This window comes from Arachis duranensis, chromosome 3 (assembly GCF_000817695.3).
Source record: "Arachis duranensis cultivar V14167 chromosome 3, aradu.V14167.gnm2.J7QH, whole genome shotgun sequence".
Lineage (NCBI taxonomy): Eukaryota > Viridiplantae > Streptophyta > Magnoliopsida > Fabales > Fabaceae > Arachis > Arachis duranensis.
The window spans coordinates 9,029,167-9,050,313 of NC_029774.3; the positions used below are offsets into that span (position 1 = coordinate 9,029,167).

General features: G+C 33.9%; 5 protein-coding genes across 6 annotated transcripts; 2 read left to right on the forward strand and 3 right to left on the reverse strand.

Moving 5' to 3' along the window:
- Positions 1 to 1,001: 1,001 nt before the first annotated feature.
- Positions 1,002 to 7,520, reverse strand: LOC107477401 (pentatricopeptide repeat-containing protein At1g30610, chloroplastic). Of its 2 annotated transcripts, XM_052259227.1 has the most exons (10): positions 7,190 to 7,520; positions 6,054 to 7,076; positions 4,793 to 4,984; positions 4,371 to 4,452; positions 4,075 to 4,266; positions 3,297 to 3,410; positions 2,896 to 2,986; positions 2,658 to 2,815; positions 1,613 to 2,044; positions 1,002 to 1,438 (listed from the first exon to the last, which is right to left on the reverse strand). In XM_052259227.1, exons 1-10 carry the CDS (start codon positions 7,225 to 7,227, stop codon positions 1,049 to 1,051), a joined length of 2,712 nt encoding a protein of 903 aa, XP_052115187.1. In that variant the 5' UTR covers positions 7,228 to 7,520; the 3' UTR covers positions 1,002 to 1,048. The 2 variants fall into 2 exon arrangements, with proteins under 2 accessions (XP_052115187.1, XP_015952895.1); XM_016097409.3 differs by having other exon boundaries at positions 6,054 to 7,520.
- Positions 7,521 to 8,192: 672 nt separating this feature from the next.
- Positions 8,193 to 12,451, forward strand: LOC107477402 (NO-associated protein 1, chloroplastic/mitochondrial). Its single transcript, XM_016097410.3, has 12 exons — positions 8,193 to 8,797; positions 9,367 to 9,453; positions 9,574 to 9,653; positions 9,887 to 9,968; positions 10,241 to 10,261; positions 10,523 to 10,568; positions 10,949 to 11,067; positions 11,171 to 11,284; positions 11,367 to 11,474; positions 11,559 to 11,648; positions 11,765 to 11,874; positions 12,067 to 12,451. Exons 1-12 carry the CDS (start codon positions 8,252 to 8,254, stop codon positions 12,314 to 12,316), a joined length of 1,653 nt encoding a protein of 550 aa, XP_015952896.1. The 5' UTR covers positions 8,193 to 8,251; the 3' UTR covers positions 12,317 to 12,451.
- A 2,069-nt stretch (positions 12,452 to 14,520) lies between these two features.
- On the forward strand, positions 14,521 to 15,589 carry LOC107477404 (probable aquaporin TIP5-1). Its single transcript, XM_016097414.3, has 3 exons — positions 14,521 to 14,689; positions 14,799 to 15,049; positions 15,169 to 15,589. Exons 1-3 carry the CDS (start codon positions 14,563 to 14,565, stop codon positions 15,541 to 15,543), a joined length of 753 nt encoding a protein of 250 aa, XP_015952900.3. The 5' UTR covers positions 14,521 to 14,562; the 3' UTR covers positions 15,544 to 15,589.
- An 89-nt stretch (positions 15,590 to 15,678) lies between these two features.
- Positions 15,679 to 16,377, reverse strand: LOC107477405 (dirigent protein 23). The gene has a single exon (XM_016097415.3). It carries the CDS (start codon positions 16,347 to 16,349, stop codon positions 15,774 to 15,776), a length of 576 nt encoding a protein of 191 aa, XP_015952901.1. The 5' UTR covers positions 16,350 to 16,377; the 3' UTR covers positions 15,679 to 15,773.
- Positions 16,378 to 17,243: 866 nt separating this feature from the next.
- On the reverse strand, positions 17,244 to 20,429 carry LOC107477403 (polygalacturonase QRT2-like). Its single transcript, XM_016097413.3, has 8 exons — positions 20,153 to 20,429; positions 19,931 to 20,056; positions 19,651 to 19,818; positions 19,534 to 19,554; positions 19,239 to 19,446; positions 18,913 to 18,994; positions 18,688 to 18,796; positions 17,244 to 17,812 (listed from the first exon to the last, which is right to left on the reverse strand). The coding sequence occupies exons 1-8, from the start codon at positions 20,423 to 20,425 to the stop codon at positions 17,441 to 17,443; spliced, it is 1,359 nt and encodes a 452-aa protein (XP_015952899.1). The 5' UTR covers positions 20,426 to 20,429; the 3' UTR covers positions 17,244 to 17,440.
- Positions 20,430 to 21,147: the final 718 nt, after the last annotated feature.

The window sequence follows — 21,147 nt, forward strand, 5'->3', positions numbered from 1 at the left end:
CTAGCATCAGTAGTATGCCTTAGCCAATTCTTTGCTGGGGATTTTTTTTCTTTTTTTTCTTATGTGAAAACGCAAGTTGCGTTTTAGTTTTTTATTTTTTTTTTGTTTCTAATAAACAGGATTATAAATTTGCAGGTGCATAATTTTGCATAACACACCATAATATAATATGTGTGCATAATACTATTTTTTCTTCCATTTTTAAATTATTTTGTCATATTACATCTACACAAAAAAAAAGCTATTAGATTAGTTTTTGCATATAAAACACATTAATTGAAATATAAAATATACATTAAAAATAAATAAAATAAAATATATTTATACATAAATATAAAATGGTTGATTTTTTTTATGTATATGTAGTTTTTTTTTTTGTGCACCACTAATGTTATATATATGCTTGAATACCCACCATTATTCATGAATAAATCTCTTGTACCATGCAACTTTCTTGGATTTTCTGAATTCAATGAATTAAGGTTGTTTTTTATCCGAATCAAAATCCGTAGACTTATAGTTGCATTGTTGACCAAACTCAATGCTTACAAGGGAAGAAGGTTCTAGAAGAAATAGGAACAACATAATGGGAAGAGAACAAATTTCCAGGACCAGAATAATGTAAAGCTGAAGCTGAAGCGGCTCAATTTCCATTCATTTCAAGTCCAACGATAACTCTCATCTGATCTCAGTTTTGTTAAGTGTTCTTCAAAGTTCAAATCAACATAAACTATTTTTTATTTTTGGACGGTCCGAATTTATTTTGTATCAATTTTATTTGTACCATTTTTATTTGTACCATTTTCTAGACTGAATTCGGGTGCTTATTATTTTTTATGTAACTCTCGCGCTCAAAGAGTGTCACTAAAATGTTCAAATAGCTCAATTATTAATGAAACACAAGTAAGTTTTTATTTGATTTTGGTTGATTGTTGTCACGTATTTATTGATTACCTAGCACTGCTACAGTGCTACATGCCATTTACTTAGCACCACATCGATTTAACAATGAACGTAAGGCTTGCGTTACATTTTGGCTCAGCATATATTACAGTGGTCGGGCGACAAGTTCACCCTCTCCTACTACTGTTTTCACTGAATTGTGATCAGTGTCCAAAAACATTTCTCTGCATGATTGTAATAAATGTACAAGTGCTGGATTAGGAATGCTATTATTGGAAACTATGTTGTTAGTCTCATCCATTAGTCTAACAAGTGTGCCCTTCTGAAACCTTTTAGAATTTTCTTTGAATAGATTCAACCACCAAGACTTGTAAAATGGCTCCAAGTCTTTCTGGGCTATATTGGTGATACATGAAAGAGCACCAAGATAGTCATCTTTTTCGAGTTTGGCACAGAACCTTTCTTTGACCATAGAAGCTGGCGGAACGCGATCTGTATCATTCAAGTGCTTCCATGTTATCTCCAAAGGCTTTTCCTGCAAACAAAACAAGGTTTTATAACTTCTTGACATTATATGAGGACTATGAGAGTGGTATCATGTTTACTCCTACTTTATCTACCAAGCATATTTCCTAAAAGAATGATTCTCTTTCTGCATGATAATAAAAGGATCATCCATAAATAACTATTAAGAAAAGAGGAAGGTCACCTTTCCAGCTCTTGAGGCCTCCAATACCATTCGAAGATGACGTTTTGGATTGAAGTAGAAACCATGGTATAGCATCCTTTGATAGATATCTTGAAAATCATCCCATCTCTTCTCCGCAGCACATGCATCTAACATGATGTTGAATGTGTATATATCTGGTATCACCAGCATTTTGTAATCGGTATTGTTCCTCAGACGATCTGTGTTTTCTAACATCTGCTCGAACATCTCTTTAGCTTCTCGAAACATTCCATTTTCAAGGTAACCTTTCAGCATTATGTTACAAGTAACCAGATTCGGGGCACAGATTTTCTTCATTTTCTCAAAAATATAGGCCCCATCTTGAATGTTTCCGGAATCTAGACTTGCTTGCATCAAGCCAGTGTAGGTCACTACTAGTGGTTTATTTGCAACCTTGCATATCTTGTCTATCTGTCAAAACATGAAAAAGATCATTGCTATTTGAACCAAAAGAATTTCTTCAACACAAATTAAACACAGAGGAATAGATGCAGAAGTTCATGTATGCCCAACACTGAATTCTTGGTTCTTGGAGTACGGAAAAAAATATAAACCTTGGATATCAACCTATTAGAGTCAACTGATAAGTTTGTTATGCAAATTGCATTCAAACCTTCCGGAAAGTCCTTATGTAGTTTTCTTTTGGGGATATGACAGCTCCTTCATGGAACATTTTCACAATTGAATTAAAATGTAATATCATTGTAGTTAATTAGTGTTATGGGGTTACAAAGGTAATGATCCAATTGAAGAATAGCTATTAAATTGCACCTATTGTATTTAACACCACTGTAAGCACCAACTGGCTGTGCCACTATGCATAAGGAAACCACGTGCTCTAAGAGAATTTTGGGTGCCAATGCGATTCCTGCTTGCAGTTGGACCTTTGTTCTTTTGGAAATTAATAAGCAAGGATTTTTGGTAAATATTGTGTTTTTTGAACTTATGTTGCTCTACTGTATTAACAATCTTAACATCATCTGCACATTAAAGCATTTAAATGTTTCAAAGAAAATGACACCACCTGCATCAGTGCCTCGCGACTCCTTCCAGCTGCACAGAGGCATCGAGCTAGATCATAATAAAGAGAAGCGGAACCTACAATTCCACGTTTTTCCATTTCTTGGACAGCCAACACAGCCTCATCAGTTTTTCCCTCTTTCCAAAGTGCATTTACAAGAACTGCATTTAACAGGAAGGTCAAGACTCAGATCATAATTAAATTAAGTGATTGACATGGATATGCAAATAAACAGGAATACCTCTATATGTCAATGAATTGGGAATACAAGACTTCTGAAGTTTTCTAAAAAACTCATGAACCAAATTGTACTTTCCACAAGCAAACATCACCTGTTCAAGCATAACAAATCCATTTATTATGATTATCTACTATCAAGCCAAGATTCGTACATGCAACTGCAATTTTAGTTTTTTCACGAGACAATCCAACTCAACCAGGACTGGGGGACCTTCACATCAATCTTCTAAAGAATTCAAATATAATGGACTGCTATTACATTTTATTTGAAGCAAAAAATTGAATCATTTATATCTTTTTGTACTCTGTCTCTAATCATAGGACCCTGGGTTTTAGCAATGCACATGAGATTATGCAACTGTAACTACAAATGATTAAATAAACTGACGAGACAACTATTACCTCCATGACTAGGCCATAAGTTGTAGCAGTAGGTTGTAGACCTTTGTCCTTTAACTGCTGCAAAACCCAAAAAGCCCCTTCCCATTGTTCCCTCTTAATGCAAGCATTAAGGATCTGTGTGCCCACAATAACAGAAGTTACAAATAAAAAGAAAAACTATCATACATTACTTTACATTTGCAATTTGCCATATGGAACATTAACGTAAAATGATTATCAAACCAGTGCTGGGTACAGTGCAAGAAATGTACTCATGAGAAAACCATTTTTATACAAAGTGTGAATGGATTTACAATCATGATGCCATTTATCATAATCATCCCATTCAAGAAAGCAACTGATCTCCTATTCAGCCTTGAATAGTGAAATCCATTCAGGAAAACATTCATAAGGAGACAGTGAATCACCAAAAACATAATGAGGCAACCAAGAAGGCAGGGGAAAAAAGGGCCACATTTATAGGGGGAGAATGATGAACAAAGATAACATATTTTAATTTGTACAATAGTTGTCATCAAGACCAATAAAGAACTACCTGCATAAACATAGGTCCCAAAATTAAATGAATTTTCTTTCTTCACCTATAGAAGTTATCTTATCACAAGAAGTAAATTTAACCACAGGCATATTCATGAAGATGGACTTTAATTATCACATTCAGAAGATGAACCATTAGACCCAACAGCCATCCGTTTCAGATCCAAAGAATCAAAGATATGGAGTAGAACAACTATATCTAAACCTCATAACATGAAGTTCCTCTTTAAAAATCACTTACTGCATTATAGACTACAAGATCTGGTTCCAGCCTTGGGTCCCATTTCTCAAGCGGCCCAGTTTTGAACTTCTTCTTTGGTGGTGCTCGCATAATATCAATTACGTCAAAAAGTTCTTTCATGTGTCCTGCTTGTCCAAGGGTAATAGCAATACTATGATAAGCTACTAAATCAGGATATGAGGACATTTGTTGCTGAAAGAAATAGAGAGTGTTAGTAAAGTTTTCCATACTCCCACATTGTATTAAGGAACACATTGCACAACAAAGGAACATGCTACATGGATTACATGCATTACCTGCATTTCATGAAATACATTTAATGCCTCTACAGGTCTCCTTGACTTTCCTAGTGCATCAAGAGCAGCAGTGTATATATGCCTAATGTCAAAAAACAACACATTAAAGGATACTTGTAGGAGAAACAAGAGGAGGAGGAGGAGGAGGAGAGAGAGAGAGAGAGAGAGAGAGAGAGAGAGAGAGAGAGAGGGGGGGGGGAGGCCATTTACATGTTAACAATTTCTTGTGTGTGTGTGTGTACACACGTACCAGTGTAATTGATCCAACATCAATTAATAACATTTATAGGATATGTACTTTGAGACTCTGCCACTTGATTGAAAGTATGTATAGACAAAGCATGCACATAATTTTCTATATTAATCAATGGTCACCCTGTTTACCATAGTCCATAGACCACTCAACAAAATCATTTAAGTACCTTAGTTTATGGGATTTGAAGCGTTCACGCTTTTGAAGCCATTCAATGACCTGTATCACTCGCCGCCAGTTTCCTAATTTCCCCAAGATTATGATAACCCTTGTTATAGAATAGTCATTAAACTTAATCTTTGCACTTCTCATCATCTTAGAAAACATCCATTCAGCCATATTGATATCTGCACCATTTAACCTGTTCAAGAAAATGGTCGAGAAAGCAAGAAAGAAACATATTCACAAGATTGTATAAAAAACAGTCTTCAAATCACACAAAGATAATAGTCTATGGACCACAAATTTAAGTGAGCAGGAAGGAAAGAAAAAGTTTAATCTCCTAGAGAAGGTAACACTTCCTCATAAAATATGTTATATTTATTAAATTCAATCACACCAATCAATATAAATATTAAAGGAACTTAAGAAGAACAGAGCAATCTTTATACACCAATAAAGGGCACTAAGAGGCCATCTCTATTACTAATTTAATATCAAGTGCTCATTGCTCCATAAATTCTGAGAAGCTCTTCAAGTTGCTGCATGAAATATACAACTCCTTTCACATTCTTTTTAGCATATTAAAAAAATGTTTGGTTTACAAATTACACTTCTCTCACAAAAAGGGAAAAAAAATGAAAGGACTTCACCAGCCATTCCCCAAAAGGGCTATTCAGCTATAGATATCATGGGATTTGAGTCACTCTCCATGCTTGTCAGTTATGGGAAGGGGAAAAAAAGAAAAAGAAAAAGGAAAAAAGAGTATATGTAATAACCATACTCTACCTTACAAACAGCTGCAAACTAGCACATTTTTCCAAAACAAAGTTATGAATTATAAATCCTATATTACTACAATTGATCAGTGCGTTCAATACAAACTTAACTTCAAGATTAAGCGTACACCTGAGGCAAAGAACTAACTCTATTCTTCCAGTGCACTGATTCAGCTCCAACTTAAAAATAAAGCCCCCAAAGTTCAATGTGTCAAAGCTCACTTAAAAATAAAAATACAAATTATTAATGAATATGGAGAAAAGCACTTTCATCCTGAGCTTGAATATCAATTATCAAGTTCTGCAGTCTTAGGAATTGTAAACCCTTTGTCATAGTGGTTCAACTTTTCCTAAGGCAACACTCACCTAAAACGTCTTGTTCAAAACTTCCAAAAAAATACTCTATGAAAAAATAACTAAATACTGAGATCACGAGCATATTATTTCCTGTTTAGATATCCATAAGCAAAAAAGAAGGAATGTGCCACATACAATTTGGCTAGGTTTTGGATTCTCTCCTCCATTGCCTTGTGTGAAAACTGCTGCTTGCCGGTAATCTTGTCAGATTCCTCAATGCTCCTAAATGCAGCTCGATCCAATTCCAAGTCATCGGAATCATAATCTTTATCAAAATAACGCTTACTGCCTCGATTCACTTTCGCATTTTCCCGCCCATTTCTGTTTATGAAACTCTCAACTCCATTATGCCTTCTCTCAATCCCACTGTCCATAACTTCATAACCAGCAACAATTTTGTCTCCACCAAGAGCTTTACCCTGTGTTCTATAATCACTTTGTCTGGTACTAGCTACCTTTTCTCCAGATATCTTTGACGAATATAACTCATGAGTGACTCCTTTCTCTATACTACTCCCACGGCTACTATTTAAATTAGACTTAGGTATGCTATTGTTTATCCTTCCACTTCTACTTTTTCCTTGATTATTACTCATATTGTATTCATCAGATTCCTGTCCTAAACTAAAACTCTGACTCTTATGTTTCAACCACCTATCATCTCTAACATTTTCAACAAGATTGCTTCCTTTCCCATCATAATCCTTTCTAAACCCTTTAATTGGTGATCTTCGGATCTTACTTCTGGAATAGCCTTCTCTAGAACCTTCAAACCCATCATCATCATCATCATCATCACTCTCTTCAACACTTGGAAATCTCTTATCTCTTCCTCTTCCTCCTTCCATCCTTGGTTTCCTAGACATACCTTTTTCCCTCTCCTTATGTTTTTGAGTAGTAGCGGCAGCTGCACTACTACCACTATGCTCCTTACCCCTAAAAGGTCTAGCTCTAGCAGATTCCATAACCTTCAAATACTCATCGAAAGACGGCTTAAATTCCAAGTCACTAACCAAACCAAAAATATTGCCGTCGCTGCCGCCTCCACCACCACCGTTGAGTGAAGCACTAACTGGCTCAAAATTGAGCTTTCGGACATGAAAGGCATGAAACCTCCTCGAAAAACTCGAGTTTAATGCATTTCCAACGAAGAAGGTTCTAGAAGAAATAGGAACAGCATAAGGGGAAGAGAACGAATTTCCAGCATAATGTAAAGCTGAAGCTGAAGCAGCATAATTCCCATTCATTTCAAGTCCAACAATAACTCTCACCTGACCTCAGTTTTGTTACGTGTTCCTCGAATCAACATAAACAATAAACGAAGGTGGACAACGCAGTCGGTGAAGGCTGCGGTGTCTGCGACGAGGGGAAAGCCGGCGCAATTTTGAGCTGTTGAAGCACGCTGAAAGTGGCGACGCAGCGTCAGAGCCAGAAGGTGGTGGTGCAAAGGCAGACAGAAGGCGACGCAGAGGAGGATGGGAAGGTGGAGACGAGGCGGCAGAGGAGGTTGGTTGGCACTAGAGGAAAAAGAGACACAAGCTGAGAGAGGGGAGGAGAGACGAGACGAGAAGGGTGAGAACGAGAGATAAGAAAGTCAGGGTAAAATTGAAAATATCACGAGGATAAAATTGTTAAAAACTTAAAGAATCATGTAAAGAAGGGTAAAATTATTATTTCTATTCCCTAAAGCTTTAAATAGGTTGAATATTATTTTTAAGTTAAATCTGGTACCAAAAGTTAATGAAGCGGATGATATAAACGTTAATAATATTATTAATTAAATTATATCTTTTATTATGGTATATTAAAAAAAGTAATTAAAAGTTTTTTATAATATTTTTTTCTAGGCTTTTTAGTATAAAATTCTAAATTTTGGTAATTAATTATTAAGATTCTAAATTAAAAGACTAAAAATGTTTATATTTGTAATTATATGTGGTCAATTTTATTTATCTATTAAAATCGAACACTATTATTTTTTAAATATATGTTAAAATTTGTGTCAAATATAATAGTAAAATAATATTAAATTTATTTAAAAAAATTTTAATTATATTAAAACTTAAAAATTAAATTAATTTTTTATCCATATATATTATGTTAAAATATAAATATGCATAAAAATAAATTAATCAATCAATACATATAAAATATATTATAGTTTAGTGATTAATTTTTTGTGAGTTGATAATATTTTTTATATAATATTAGACCATAATATCCATTCAATTCATGTGATCAAGTCGTTTTTTAACTTCCAGTTAAAATGAAAAAAGGGTACATGTTTTCAACTCACAGCTTGAAGCATTTCCCGGGAAGGGACTTTAGTATCAATGGCACTTAAAACCCTATCCACTTTTCTCACACCTCTCCCTCTCCAAAACCTCAAGTCCCGAACCCTCATCCTCTTCCAGTTCCCCAAATCGCGTTCTCTGAAAGCGCGTTTGTCCGCGGAACCCGATGGCACCGGCGCCGCCGCTCCCTCTCCGGGAGAGAGGTTCCTCGAACACCACCATGTGGCAGAGGCCGCGAAGCTCATCATCAAGGAGAACAAGAAGAACAGGAACAAGAAAAACAAAGAGAAGCCTCTGAAAGCTTCGAAGAATGTGGCCTCTTGCTACGGTTGCGGCGCGCCGTTGCAAACTTCCGACGAAGAAGCACCTGGATATGTGAATCTGGAAACCTATGAACTGAAGAAGAAGCACCGCCAGTTAAGAACCGTTCTCTGCGGACGGTGCCGGCTTCTGTCGCACGGGAAGATGATAACTGCCGTTGGTGGACACGGAGGATATAACGGTGGGAAATTGTTTGTTACGGCTGAAGAGCTCAGAGAGAAGCTCTCCCATTTGCGTCATGAGAAAGCTTTGATTGTCAAATTGGTAAAACTATGCATTCTGAACATTTTTCTTGCCTTTAATTTTTTGAAATTGGTAGAAGTTATGTTAAGAAGAGCAAAGAGAAAAGTTAAATTGAGAGATGTTAAGCTAATTATGTGCAGATCTCAGAATTAGGAATTTTAAGTCAGCATTATGTGTAAGTTCCAGTTTCTATAATCAAATTCAGAAACTATTTCTAATTATTATTAAGGAGAGGATCTTGAAATGTATGATTATAAGATAATTGAAGCATGAGTCAGAACCGAACCTTTTACATTGTGGTGAAATGCAATCCTTTTTCTTATAAATAGTTTTTGTTGTAGAAAGCATTTTCTATTAGTCTATGAATCTGTTCTTAGTGGATCTTTTGATGCAATAACTCTTCAAAGTAATATTTATATTTGTTTCATAGCGAGCACCAACTTATAGGCCTAGCATATAATGAAATATTATTACTTGAGAACATAATAAATTGTTGAATTGTGATAGCTGATCATTTAAAAACTCTTGCTATACTTGTATGCATTTAAACTGTTGTACTCATATTACAAGTTATACTTGGAAACTTCTAGGTTGATATTGTTGACTTCAATGGCAGCTTTTTATCCCGTGTGCGTGATCTTGCTGGTGCTAATCCTATAATACTGGTGGTGACTAAGGTAATATATATATGTGTAGCTTATAATTGTGTTTAGTTTTTTTCCCCTTCTCTGGTGGATATATGACAGGGTTGTATATTTATGTATATGGTCATATTTAACAATATGTTTACTTTGTAGATTGATCTCCTTCCAAGAGATACTGATCTTAATTGTGTTGGGGATTGGATTGTAGAGGCCATTACAAGAAAGAAACTGAAGTAAGTTTCATATACAAACACTTGGTCTTTGTATTAAGCTGATTACTTTTTCATTTGAATGTTATAATACACAAATTATTTAAAAGTTAAGAGTGAGAAAAAATTCACATAAAGTTAATGTTATTGAGATGTAATGAATCCAATTCTTATATTTTTTGTCTTGCAGAAACACTGGACAGTTTTATAAACTGTGCTGAAAATTTTAACTTATCATATGCTAATATTCTTTGCAGTGTTCTCAGTGTCCATCTGACCAGTTCAAAATCATTGGTTGGGGTAACTGGAGTGATATCAGAAATCCAGAAAGAGAAGAAGGTTCTATTCTCTGTCATGGCTTACCCTGATTTAATTTCTTAAGAAAGACCAAGAGATTCTTTTGGGGAACTTAATGATGCATTGCCATTTGTGTTTAAATCTAAGATGTTGTCGACTCTGTTATCCATATTTATAAACGACTTTAATCAGTAATCAATGTGATTACTGATTACTATTTGAAATGTTTTCTATAAACTTCATTTCACGTGTTATCATTTACAAATTCTTGTTTTTCCCTCTACTAAAATTGTATTTTATTTTCATTTGTGCAGGGAAGAGATGTATACATTCTGGTAAGTTTCACAATGGAAGTTTCATATGCTTGACTGAGTTATTATTGAATTATGAGCTGATGATCCTGCATTGATGCATTTACCAAGTTTTCCATGGATTTTCTGAGTGCTATACCTTTGTATTTATGGCAAACAGTAGAAGGGTTCATATATTAAATTGTAATGATTGCTTATTTTTTTTATTCTTCTACCTTTGGTCATTAAGCTCCTAGTGGTTGAAGTTGAACCTAAAACAATATTGACCCGAACTTTATTTTACAGGGTTCAGCAAATGTTGGGAAATCTGCTTTCATCAATGCTTTACTGAGTAAGTCCGTTATATATCTATACTCCCTATTTATGAGGATTAAGCTTATTCATTAGCTGAATGAAAAATTCGTTTGTTTATATGGGGAGTAGATTAGACACCGGAGTGTAGCCTTACGTGTATCAGTAGACGAAGACCAGGAAAGGCTATAGATAAAATCATTGTTAAAGACTTAATTTTAATGTATTGTCTATGTATATAAAAATGGTTTATGATGGGATGCAACAGATGCAACAAGTCCCAGTAGGAAAAGGTATAGTTGTCGTCATTATGATTGCTCTAAATTATCTCCATTTTTTCCTATCGTCTTTTTTCCATTTCCAGTTTTTTAAGGTGCATGGATTCCATTCCTTGTTGATATTTTTAGTGTATTATGTCAGAAACAATGGCAATAAATGACCCAGTGGCTGCATCTGCACAAAAGTACAAACCAATACAATCTGCAGTTCCTGGAACTACCTTAGGGCCAATTCCAATTAATGCTTTCCTAGGAGGAGGGGTATGCCATTCCAATTTTTATATTATGGAGATCAGTTGTTTAATCTTAGTCTTTTTAATAGTTAATTAATTAATTATTCTTATTTTTAAATTAACTCATGCAGAAGCTGTATGATACTCCGGGAGTTCATCTCCACCATAGGCAAACTGCAGTTGTTCATTCTGAAGATCTTCCCTCCCTTGCTCCTCAAAGCCGGCTTAGGGGCCAATCTTTCCCAGTATGTTATGTCCAGTTGAGAGATTGTTTTAAGACATTATACAGTTTAACTAATGCTAACATCATCCTCGTGTTACTGCTAGAGTTTTCAAGTACGCTCAGACAATGTGGAGGAAGGCAGTTCCAAAGTGAATGGCTTGAATGCATTTTCCATATTTTGGGGTGGTCTTGTCAGAATTGACGTCTTGAAGGTTTTAATATTATTATATCGCATCATAGCCCCATTTATTTATCTCCTTTTGCCTGTTCTAATAATGTCATCACTCCATTTTCAGGTTCTCCCAGAAACAAGTTTGACATTTTATGGTCCGAATCGTCTACCAATTCATGTTGTACCCACAGAAGCCGCAGATGAATTTTATCAGGTATTGAATAATTTATTCTATTCATGCTGGTGCTTAAATTTGGCTTATGTCAACAAAAATTGGGATAAGGATCTTTCCACCTCAAACCTGAATGAGGGCTTTGTTTTATCTCTCAGAAAGAACTTGGAGTTCTGCTGACCCCTCCAAGTGGAAAAGAAAATGTCGAGAACTGGAAAGGACTTGATTCCCGGCGTAAATTGCAAATAAAATTTGAAGATGTGGCAAGGTATAACTCTGACTCACTTTTCTTGTAACAAACTAGCAACTCTTTTCACTTAAAAAGGGTTTAATTTGCCATTAGATCAAAGCTCATTCCAGTGTTTACTGTTGAGTCACTTAAGCCAAAGAATAGAATGCTAACACTTATTATGAATATAATTGATAAAATATAAATTGTCTTCTTTTGTTTTTGGAGCAGGCCAGCCTGTGATGTAGCTATATCAGGTCTAGGATGGTTTAGTGTTGATCCAATTAGTAGGTCATTTAAAATCTCAGAACCGACAAAAATAGAAACTGCTGGGGAATTGCTTTTGTCCGTTCACGTCCCCAAGCCTGTTGAAATTTTTGTGAGGTCACCATTACCGGTAGGCAAGGCTGGAGCAGAGTGGTACCATTATCGAGATTTAACAGAAAAAGAAGAGGCAATTAGACCAAAATGGTACTTTTGAATACCGCATATGATATATGAGTTTTGTACCCGCACCCACGCCTTTCATGTGTTACTGTTATCATTATGAAATTATTATTCAAAGTTGTACAAAACTACAATTAATTAAATCATTCCAAAAGGAAGTAAATTTAAAGACTGCGAAGAAATTGCAAAATTTTCCTCATTCATGTGGAGAATCTGAAATGTTAAGATTATTTTCTAATTATTGTATAATTAGTATTTATGTATGAAATAATATTATGAAATTATTTATTGTTAATTTTTTTAGTATTAACATTATTCTCTATAATAATTTCATAAACAAAAGAAACATATTTAGATTTTTAAAGTGTATTAAAATTCTTTTTTACAATAATCGAAGTATTATTTAAATAGTTAAAACACTACTATAATTTAATCCGAAATTTTAGCTAAGGCATAGATATTAATCTTTTTCTGTTGTACTGTGTAAATGAAAGATGTGATCTGATTATTAAACCCTAAGAAATTTATCCAGTGCCTTTGTAACTAAAAAGAGACAAAAAGCACTGGAATTTGACTAACATAATTGACTACTTGATACAATGATACTGTTCATATCCTGTCCAATGATAAGACCCAAGACCCAACGAAAGGCCCAATCTAAATGATTGAGTCTCACCCTACATCGACCTTCAATCTACGAAGTCGGTGCCTACCACGACTTGCTCTAAAGAAGTCGGGAGCGAGGGATTAGCTGGCAGATAAACCCTCACTCAAGAGGATAACTGCCCCTAAAATATTTCTAACCACTTCCAGGAGCAATATCTCAACTTCTCTAAGATAAAGGGACGGTTATCCCCTTAAAAGGCGGAACTACTCCAACGGTGGTTATGAGTTCACCACTATAAATACACTGACATCCCTCAGGTATCTCTAAGCACATCCCTCAGGTATTTCTAAGCCCAATATTCTCTAGACCTGTTTACACCCTTGCTGACTTAGGCATCGCACAACTCGGAGGTGGCTTCCAGACGTAAACCAAGTCGGAGACCATCTTCCTCTAGCACTTGGGCCTCACAAACAGATACCAAAATAAGAACTAAAGAAAATAAATAATAAATAAAAGACTTGAGTGACAATTTCATCTCAGAATTTTACATTACACAAATTGATCCCTAAAAATTAATGTAATGAAATAGCCACCTTATGTTTGTATATTTACATTAACTAGAAGTAAGTTTTTTTTGTTAATTAATAATTGACATGTGGGACTACTACTACATATCATTAGCAATTTTGAGTATATATTCTTTGAAAATTTGTATTTGCTCGGCACGTCAATTTAGATCAATTGCTGCTAATTATTTAATTTTTAATCAAAAATATCTTTGTTTATAATACAATTTGCAATAAGAGTCAAAATCAAAATAGACTTATGCATATTAAATTAATTACAATATACTAACAAATTAGAAGTGTTGACTCGTTTATTAATCTAATTTTTGTATTAAATAAATGTGAATAATAAGAATAAATACGAGATTAGTTAATTAAGAATTTAAGATGGTAAATACTTTATTTTTAATAATAAATCTTGTATTCTAGCCTAAAATAAATTATGCACTGAATTATTCTCAATTCCCTTATATATTCATTAAAAGAGTTTTGTTTTTCATTATATATTTATATCAGAGTTTGAATATCATGATATCATTTTAATAAAAGAGTTATTTTTACCAGACTATTATTTGTATTTTGATGTCACTAGAGTACTATTTAAATAGTAAAATCAAAGTGAAATTTAACCCAAAATTTTAGATTTAAGGTACATATCCTAAAATTTCTACATTAATGTATTGTGTATTGTATCATATAAGTGGAGATGTGATTGAATAATTATCTAGTGGTTTAAGATCGTATACTAAAAAATAGTCGAATTTGCCCAATAAGTAAAACATAGTTTACCACTCAAACCCAAGAGAGAACTTCAAATAAAATTAGAGAATACTAATTAAAAGAGCAGTTAAGAAATATGATAGAAAGTGTAGGAAGTAAAAGCAGACACAAAGGTTGGCGGTTATAGTTGGTTTTTGTTTCAAAATGCACATTCGAAACCCCCCTTACCTCTTCTCACCTCTGTGGAAGCGTTGTGTATCTTCTGTTCAAAAGCCACGTCCCAACCGCTTCTATTTATAAAAAGGGAACTTTTGTGTTTCTTCAATGCGTTTTGCTTTGTCTGTCTTAGTGAGTTCCCTGTTCCGTTGCACTGCATTCTTATGCGCAATGGCTAACAATGTCACTAACCGGTTCCATCAATCTCTCACTCGAAATGCTCTTCGCTCTTATCTCGCCGAGTTCATGTCCACTTTCTTCTATGTTCTTGCCGTTGTTGGTTCTGGAATGTCCGCACGTGAGTAATTAATTTCACAATTATAGTTACACATACTCATTCGTTTTTCATTTTACATGTAACTTCTTCTTTTGGTTTAATTATTTGGTGTTTCACGAATTAATGGCAGGGAAATTGATGCCTGATGCAACACTGAATCCGGCTACCCTTGTTGTGGTTGCCATTGCAAACGCTTTCGCCTTGTCGTCCGTGTTGTACACCGCATGGGATATCTCCGGTGGACACGTCAACCCGGCGATTACGTTTGCAATGGCAATAGGAGGCCATGTTAGTGTACCAACCGCTCTCTTTTATTGGGTTGCCCAACTTATAGCCTCTGTTATGGCTTGCCTTGTCCTTAGGGTCATCCTTGTTGGAATGGTACATATGTTTCTCCTTTCATTTCATTTTCACTTCTACTATACTTTAATGTAACAAATTTTAATAATAAGATAATATTTAACAGTTCTGTTTAAAATCGGTAAATTATTTTTTTGTAGCATGTTCCGACATACACAATTGCTGAAGAAATGACAGGGTTTGGAGCATCGGTACTAGAAGGTTTCTTGACATTTGTATTGGTGTACACAGTTTATGCAGCAAGGGACCCAAGGCGTGGTCCATTGAGTGCTACAGGACCAGTCGTAATTGGACTCATGGCCGGTGCAAATGTGTTAGCCGCAGGTCCTTTCTCTGGAGGCTCAATGAACCCAGCATGTGCTTTCGGCTCTGCAGCCATTGGTGGCAGTTTCAGGAACCAAGCCGTGTATTGGGTTGGTCCCTTGCTTGGTGCTGCCGTGGCTGGCCTTCTCTATGACAATGTAGTCTTCCCAGTAACCGCAACAACTGGAGTTTCTGATGGACTTACTGTGTGATTTTAAGTTCTTGTAATTTGTAAATATATAATGTTTTTATCATATTATTGTGTGTGTTTAGAAGTGTCATACCAACTTCAATTCCTCATCATATTAATCAAACTTGTTATTAATTACTAAGTTCTTGATGCACGATTTTACACGGCAATCATATCTGTTCTTTTTGTTCAAGTGATGAATATAAAAGATTTAGTGATGTGACATTACATAATTGGATACGGTAAACTAACTTATGGAAGAGAAATAGTAATGTTGTATTCAACGACAAAATGTTGTTCCGTTGAAATACTCCAGAGGCTCTTAGCAATAGCAAAACCAGAAGCAAAGCGAAAGAGGCGAGTGCCTCCAACAATAGGCATTTCTCGAACGGTGTCCATAACAGGGTTCCGACCAAGCATGCTAAGAGTGCTGCCTTTGTATTCCCCTTCTTCGGAGAAAGCGAAGTTGATGAGCATAACCATTCCACGGTCTTGTATGGAAGCCAAACCGAACATCCCTTGAGCTCTTCCAACTTGCTTTGAACTCAGCTCTGGACCTTCGGTTAGTGCATTGTCCATCATGAACGTGGTTCCGAGACTGTTGGGGGTGTTTGAAGGGTCAATGATTTGGACCACGGTGGGGTTCTCTCCTTCGAGGATGTCGTGGTAGTAGAAGTGCAGTGTCGTGAGTTTTTTCTGTGTTGGTTGGGAGGGTAACATTATGTGAGGTTGTTGTTCTTGTTCTTGTTGTGATGATGATGAGAAGAGTGGTGCATGGATGAGACAGAAGAAGAGGAACAAGAATCTAAGAGTATGAGAGTGAGACATTGCTAAATTTTGAAGTGAAGTAGTGATGATGAGCTTTTACACCATTTTTAATGTAAGGTTGGAACATGGAACTTGCAAGTTGGAAATGGATTATTTTGAATAAAATAATAGGAGCACGGTCTTCACGAGGCTCATTTTTTTAGATTTGAGAAGCATGCGTGCTTTGTTGTAAAAAATGTGGTTTCTAGACATGATGTGGGCCTGTTTTGTTTTTAAATAAGAGATGAAAAAATTAGATTATTCAATTTCTTTTGTAAAAAAATTTAAATTTACTAATCGGAGAGTCCAATTAACATGAAAGAGAAGGTAATCGGATTTTCTAATTTATGGTTTGAGTCATCTTGGTATAAAAACCATAACTAAAAAGGTAATTAATTTTTTAAAAAATTATAATTTTAAAATTCTAAAGAATACGTATCATTTTTATTTTTTTCATCTTTTTCTTAAAAAAAATTACAGAATTTTTTGTCATTTTCTATGTTATTCCTCTTCTTCTTCTAAATATTTTTTTCTTAGTTTATGGATTAATTTTTTGTTATATTTTAAATTTTTTTTCAATAATTTTAGATGTCTCATTTTATTAGATTTTAGATATTTTTTTTACAATAATTTTAGATGTTTATTTTTTTATTTTAAATATTTTTTTAAAATTTTAAATATTTTTAATTTAATTTTGGATTTTTTATTGACTTGTTTGTAATCCAACTAATAATTGTTATTGGCTGATACGCTATCTAACATGATTGAAACCATAATTGAAATTTAATCACTTATTATATATTAACTAGACTTCTCCATTTTACATTCTATATTGAAAATATTTTAATTTGTGGTTGCCACTTCACAAATCTTTACTGAAATTAAGAGAGAATTATAAGAAAAGTCAACTCCAAATTACATACTAATGTTCAAGTTAATTAGTCTCTGTTGTTGCATAACTTATCACAAATTATTTGAACAATGTTGTTCATTTTTGTTTTCAAAGATAAGACAAGAGAAACAAAGCTTTAAGGGGCGCACAACACAAGCCACAACATAAAAGCCTTAATGAAACAAATTGCTAATAACTCTGAATACATTTACAGAATAACTTAAAATCTTCCTCCCCTTTGATTTCTCATTGGAGTGCATTGAGGGAAAAACTTTCCTCGGTTCACATATCTTACATTCTGACACGTGGCAACCGTGTCGCCATTGCCACCATCTTCTGCTTCTAATATCACATCCTGAAGGTAGATTTCTCTGCATGGCACTGTTCTGCTACAATCAAATTTTATAGCCACTTCTGAAGCACTTGTTCCTCTGATGTTTTGGTAAAGCACATTGCTTAGTTGAACTCCTGAGTTCTGCTGATGGCATGGCTTTTCTTGATCACAGTAGTTTTGATCTATGATTATGGGATTTGTCACATTTTGCATCACTATGTTCAAAAACTTTATGTTCCTTGCATAACCAGAACCTCCCTGCATTTGTTCAACACACAATGTATAAGCAATAGGGTAGGTTAGGAATTGGTTAATTCTGTAAACTCCTCATAAAAAATGTTTGTGTCATGGAATATTAGTATAAAATAGTTTTGATGCAATATTAGTATAGAGTAGTTTTATACGTATATCTAATTACTTAATGTTATATCAATAAAATAATTACTTTTGGGTAAAATATTTTATACTATTAATATATCAAAATTAAACACATATCTTTAATACGTCCCATCATCCATGTAAAAGTTTCTTTTTGTTTGCGTGAATTTCACATAGATTTTTTTCATAAAATTATTCTTTAAAATAAATTTAAACGGATAAAAAAATACGTGAATAACGATTATATCTCTCCTAGTTTGTATATAATAATTGATTGCTCAATTAAAATATTTTACAAAAGATTGTGTTGACTTATTACATCTTATTTATTATTAAACATCTAATAATAAAATGAATTATTATAAATTGACAAATATTTCTCAACAAATGTAGTCAAGAAGACTAGGATAGGACCAACTAAATGTAGATTTATCAACCTTGGGTGCACTTTTTCCTTTCTTCAATGTTCCAATTCATGTTATATCATTGGTCAACTTCCCCCATGTTTGTCTTATCTAATTTGCGCCTAAAAATTTGGCAACTTTTGTTCACTTTAGTAAAAAATTCAACCATTTTATATCTTAAGAGACCATTATTGAACTTAGGCAAATCCAGAAATTTTAATAAATCAATGTGGATAAGTTGAACCACCACTCTTAACAATTAGTCCATGTTCTTTCAACTGTTTCATGTGTTGTAGAGTGCCTAATTTAACTTCCCAAAAGGTTTCAAAATCAAAAGACCAAACTCTTTACCTGCCATGTCTTGATTCTAACTCCATTACTTGTTCCTGTTAAGGTGGCTCTGTTCACAACCACATTGGACACTACAGCTTCAGAGTTATCAGCTCCTAAGCTTCCAATGCTGCAAAACCATTGCTTGCTTAAACTTATATAAATTCCAAAAAAATAAATAAAATAATATAAGTAGAATTTAATTATATTTGTAGTATGGCATAACCATAATCATAATCATAAAACCTGATTCCATGTCCTGGTCCACATGTGATATCTGTAGCTCTAACATTTTGAGATCCACTTACTATTGAAATACAATCATCACCTTCAAAAAAAAAAAGAAATTATTTATAAATCCCATTATTAATTTGACTTTTATATCTTCAACAAAATTTATTTGGACCAATATGATTTTTTGTACAACTAAATGATGTAAATTTTGTGCAACAGCTTTTGCAGAGAACAATTACCATAAGAATCTCATTAACAAAACTAAATAAATTTACAAACCATTAACACAAACCATTGTTTTTTATGGCTTGATTAAATTTTGTTTATATATGTTGTACCTGTTCCAATGTCACTGTCGCTTATAACAATGTTTTGTGTTTCAGCAACATGAATTCCATCAGTGTTGGGACTGTATCCTGGTGCTCTAACAAGAACATTGGAAACTATAACATTGAAGCAACTCTCAAATGCCACATGCATTTGTTGTGCATCTTTCAATCTCACATTTGCCACTCTCAAATTCTTGCATTGGTAAAATGTCACAGCCTATAATACAACAAATTCAAATTTCCCATTAATATTAAACTAAAAATTCAGCACCTAAGTTCCTATAGGTAAAGTTATGTAACTTACAGTTGGTGCATCTTTGCATGGCTGCCAATAAATTTAAAAACATTAAGGTCAGTATTCAAATTTACAGTTAAAAATAATGAAAATTGGAAGAGAAAAAAATTAAGTTGGAATTTATACAAGGTTATCATTAGTTTTGCATGAATTCTGCCACCATTTTTTGCCATTGCCATTGAAAGTGCCACCACCATCAACTCTGAAGTTGTTGACACTATCAAACACAATCCAATGTTTTCTATCATCTTCATATGCTGACATCTCTGGCCATGCCTTAATTGTTCCATATATCTAAATAAAAGGGAAAAAAATATAAGAATTTCAGTTACTTGAATTAACAAAATTCTAAGTAATAATAATAGCATTAATTGTATGAATATGAATATGTATGAAAATATCTCACCATGAATGCAGTGTTGGGTCTGCATGGACCTGAAAATCTTATTGGCTTAAGAGTGTAGGTCCTTCTTTCAGGCACCACAAGGGTGACCCCACTAGAACATGCTTCATTCCAAGCCTTTTCAAATGCCTACAAGTAAAAAATCAAAAAATTAAAAATTAAAAAATTAAATATTATGAATTCCGTCGAATACTTTTATGTTCTTAAAACATATTTAATATGTACCCGACTGTCGTCACTTCCATCAGCTCTGGCTCCGAAGTCATTAACACTAATTGTTCCACTTGGCCTTGAAAAATGAGGGCTTTTAGCTCTATTAGCTCTCATCATTAGGCCAAAGTGTTCATGTTTTCTCTTGATAAATCTCCCATCATGATGAACAATGTATGGTTCAACATTTGTGTGATGAAATGATTCCTCTATATAATAGCTAAAACATAAGCCTAATGAAGCAAGGGTAATGTAAAGTGAGATAAATAGCCGTAGTAATAAAGACATTTTTAATTTTAATTTGCTTCTTCACTTTATATGAAAGAACATAAATAAAGTGAAGAAGGAGATAATTTACAAGGTTATTATGATAGAGAGATTTATTGGGAGGTGATGACAAATGAGGAGGTAGTGCTTTAGGTATTTATAGAAACATTAGAGATATGATTTTTTATAGGAGTGGATTGTGAGTTAGGAAAAATTGCATTATTTAGAGAATGTTATTTCAATAAGTCTGATCTATTGAGGTATGGAGAGGGTTCATAATAGAAACTTAGACGAAATCCATTTAGTGGGATGGTAGGTATATCTTTGTAGTTATTTATTGTTCTAAATCAAAGTGATGAAGAAAATACCAAATTTAAAGTATTAGGTTAGTTATTTTCTGGTACCTTACCTCATAAAAAATAATCAATCATGTGTTACAACTTAAAACCAATAAAAGCATTGCTTATTTAGGTACCACAGCATTAATTAATATTCTGTCTAGTTGAAATCAAATTTGAAGAGAAAAAAGAAAATTGTAATCACTAGTCAATAATTTGCAACAAAATTCCCATGATGCATAATATAATTAGATCAGCACTCAGCACATGCAGACATTCACTTCTTCAACGTTGATTTCCTCAATTTTGAAAATTGTGTATGAAATTGGTAGTTAGTTGTCCACTCAGAATAGGTTGAAAACTACTTTCCCTTAGAAATAACGAACAACCACCTCCTAATCCGTT

Coding starts and splice junctions, on each gene's coding strand:
- LOC107477401 (XM_016097409.3), bottom strand. CDS start 7,165: ATGAATGGGAATTATGCTGCTTCAGCTTCAGCTTTACATTATGCTGGA. Junction 2,816..2,895: donor CAATTCATTGACATATAGAG/GTATTCCTGTTT, acceptor TGTTAAATGCAG/TTCTTGTAAATGCACTTTGG. Junction 2,045..2,657: donor GTCGCGAGGCACTGATGCAG/GTGGTGTCATTT, acceptor ATGTTTTGACAG/ATAGACAAGATATGCAAGGT.
- LOC107477402 (XM_016097410.3), top strand. CDS start 8,252: ATGGCACTTAAAACCCTATCCACTTTTCTCACACCTCTCCCTCTCCAA. Junction 9,654..9,886: donor ATTACAAGAAAGAAACTGAA/GTAAGTTTCATA, acceptor TATTCTTTGCAG/TGTTCTCAGTGTCCATCTGA. Junction 10,262..10,522: donor GAAGAGATGTATACATTCTG/GTAAGTTTCACA, acceptor TTTATTTTACAG/GGTTCAGCAAATGTTGGGAA.
- LOC107477404 (XM_016097414.3), top strand. CDS start 14,563: ATGGCTAACAATGTCACTAACCGGTTCCATCAATCTCTCACTCGAAAT. Junction 14,690..14,798: donor TGGTTCTGGAATGTCCGCAC/GTGAGTAATTAA, acceptor AATTAATGGCAG/GGAAATTGATGCCTGATGCA. Junction 15,050..15,168: donor GGGTCATCCTTGTTGGAATG/GTACATATGTTT, acceptor ATTTTTTTGTAG/CATGTTCCGACATACACAAT.
- LOC107477405 (XM_016097415.3), bottom strand. CDS start 16,349: ATGTCTCACTCTCATACTCTTAGATTCTTGTTCCTCTTCTTCTGTCTC.
- LOC107477403 (XM_016097413.3), bottom strand. CDS start 20,425: ATGTCTTTATTACTACGGCTATTTATCTCACTTTACATTACCCTTGCT. Junction 18,797..18,912: donor GGACCAGGACATGGAATCAG/GTTTTATGATTA, acceptor ATGGTTTTGCAG/CATTGGAAGCTTAGGAGCTG. Junction 17,813..18,687: donor TTAGAATCAAGACATGGCAG/GTAAAGAGTTTG, acceptor GAACAAATGCAG/GGAGGTTCTGGTTATGCAAG.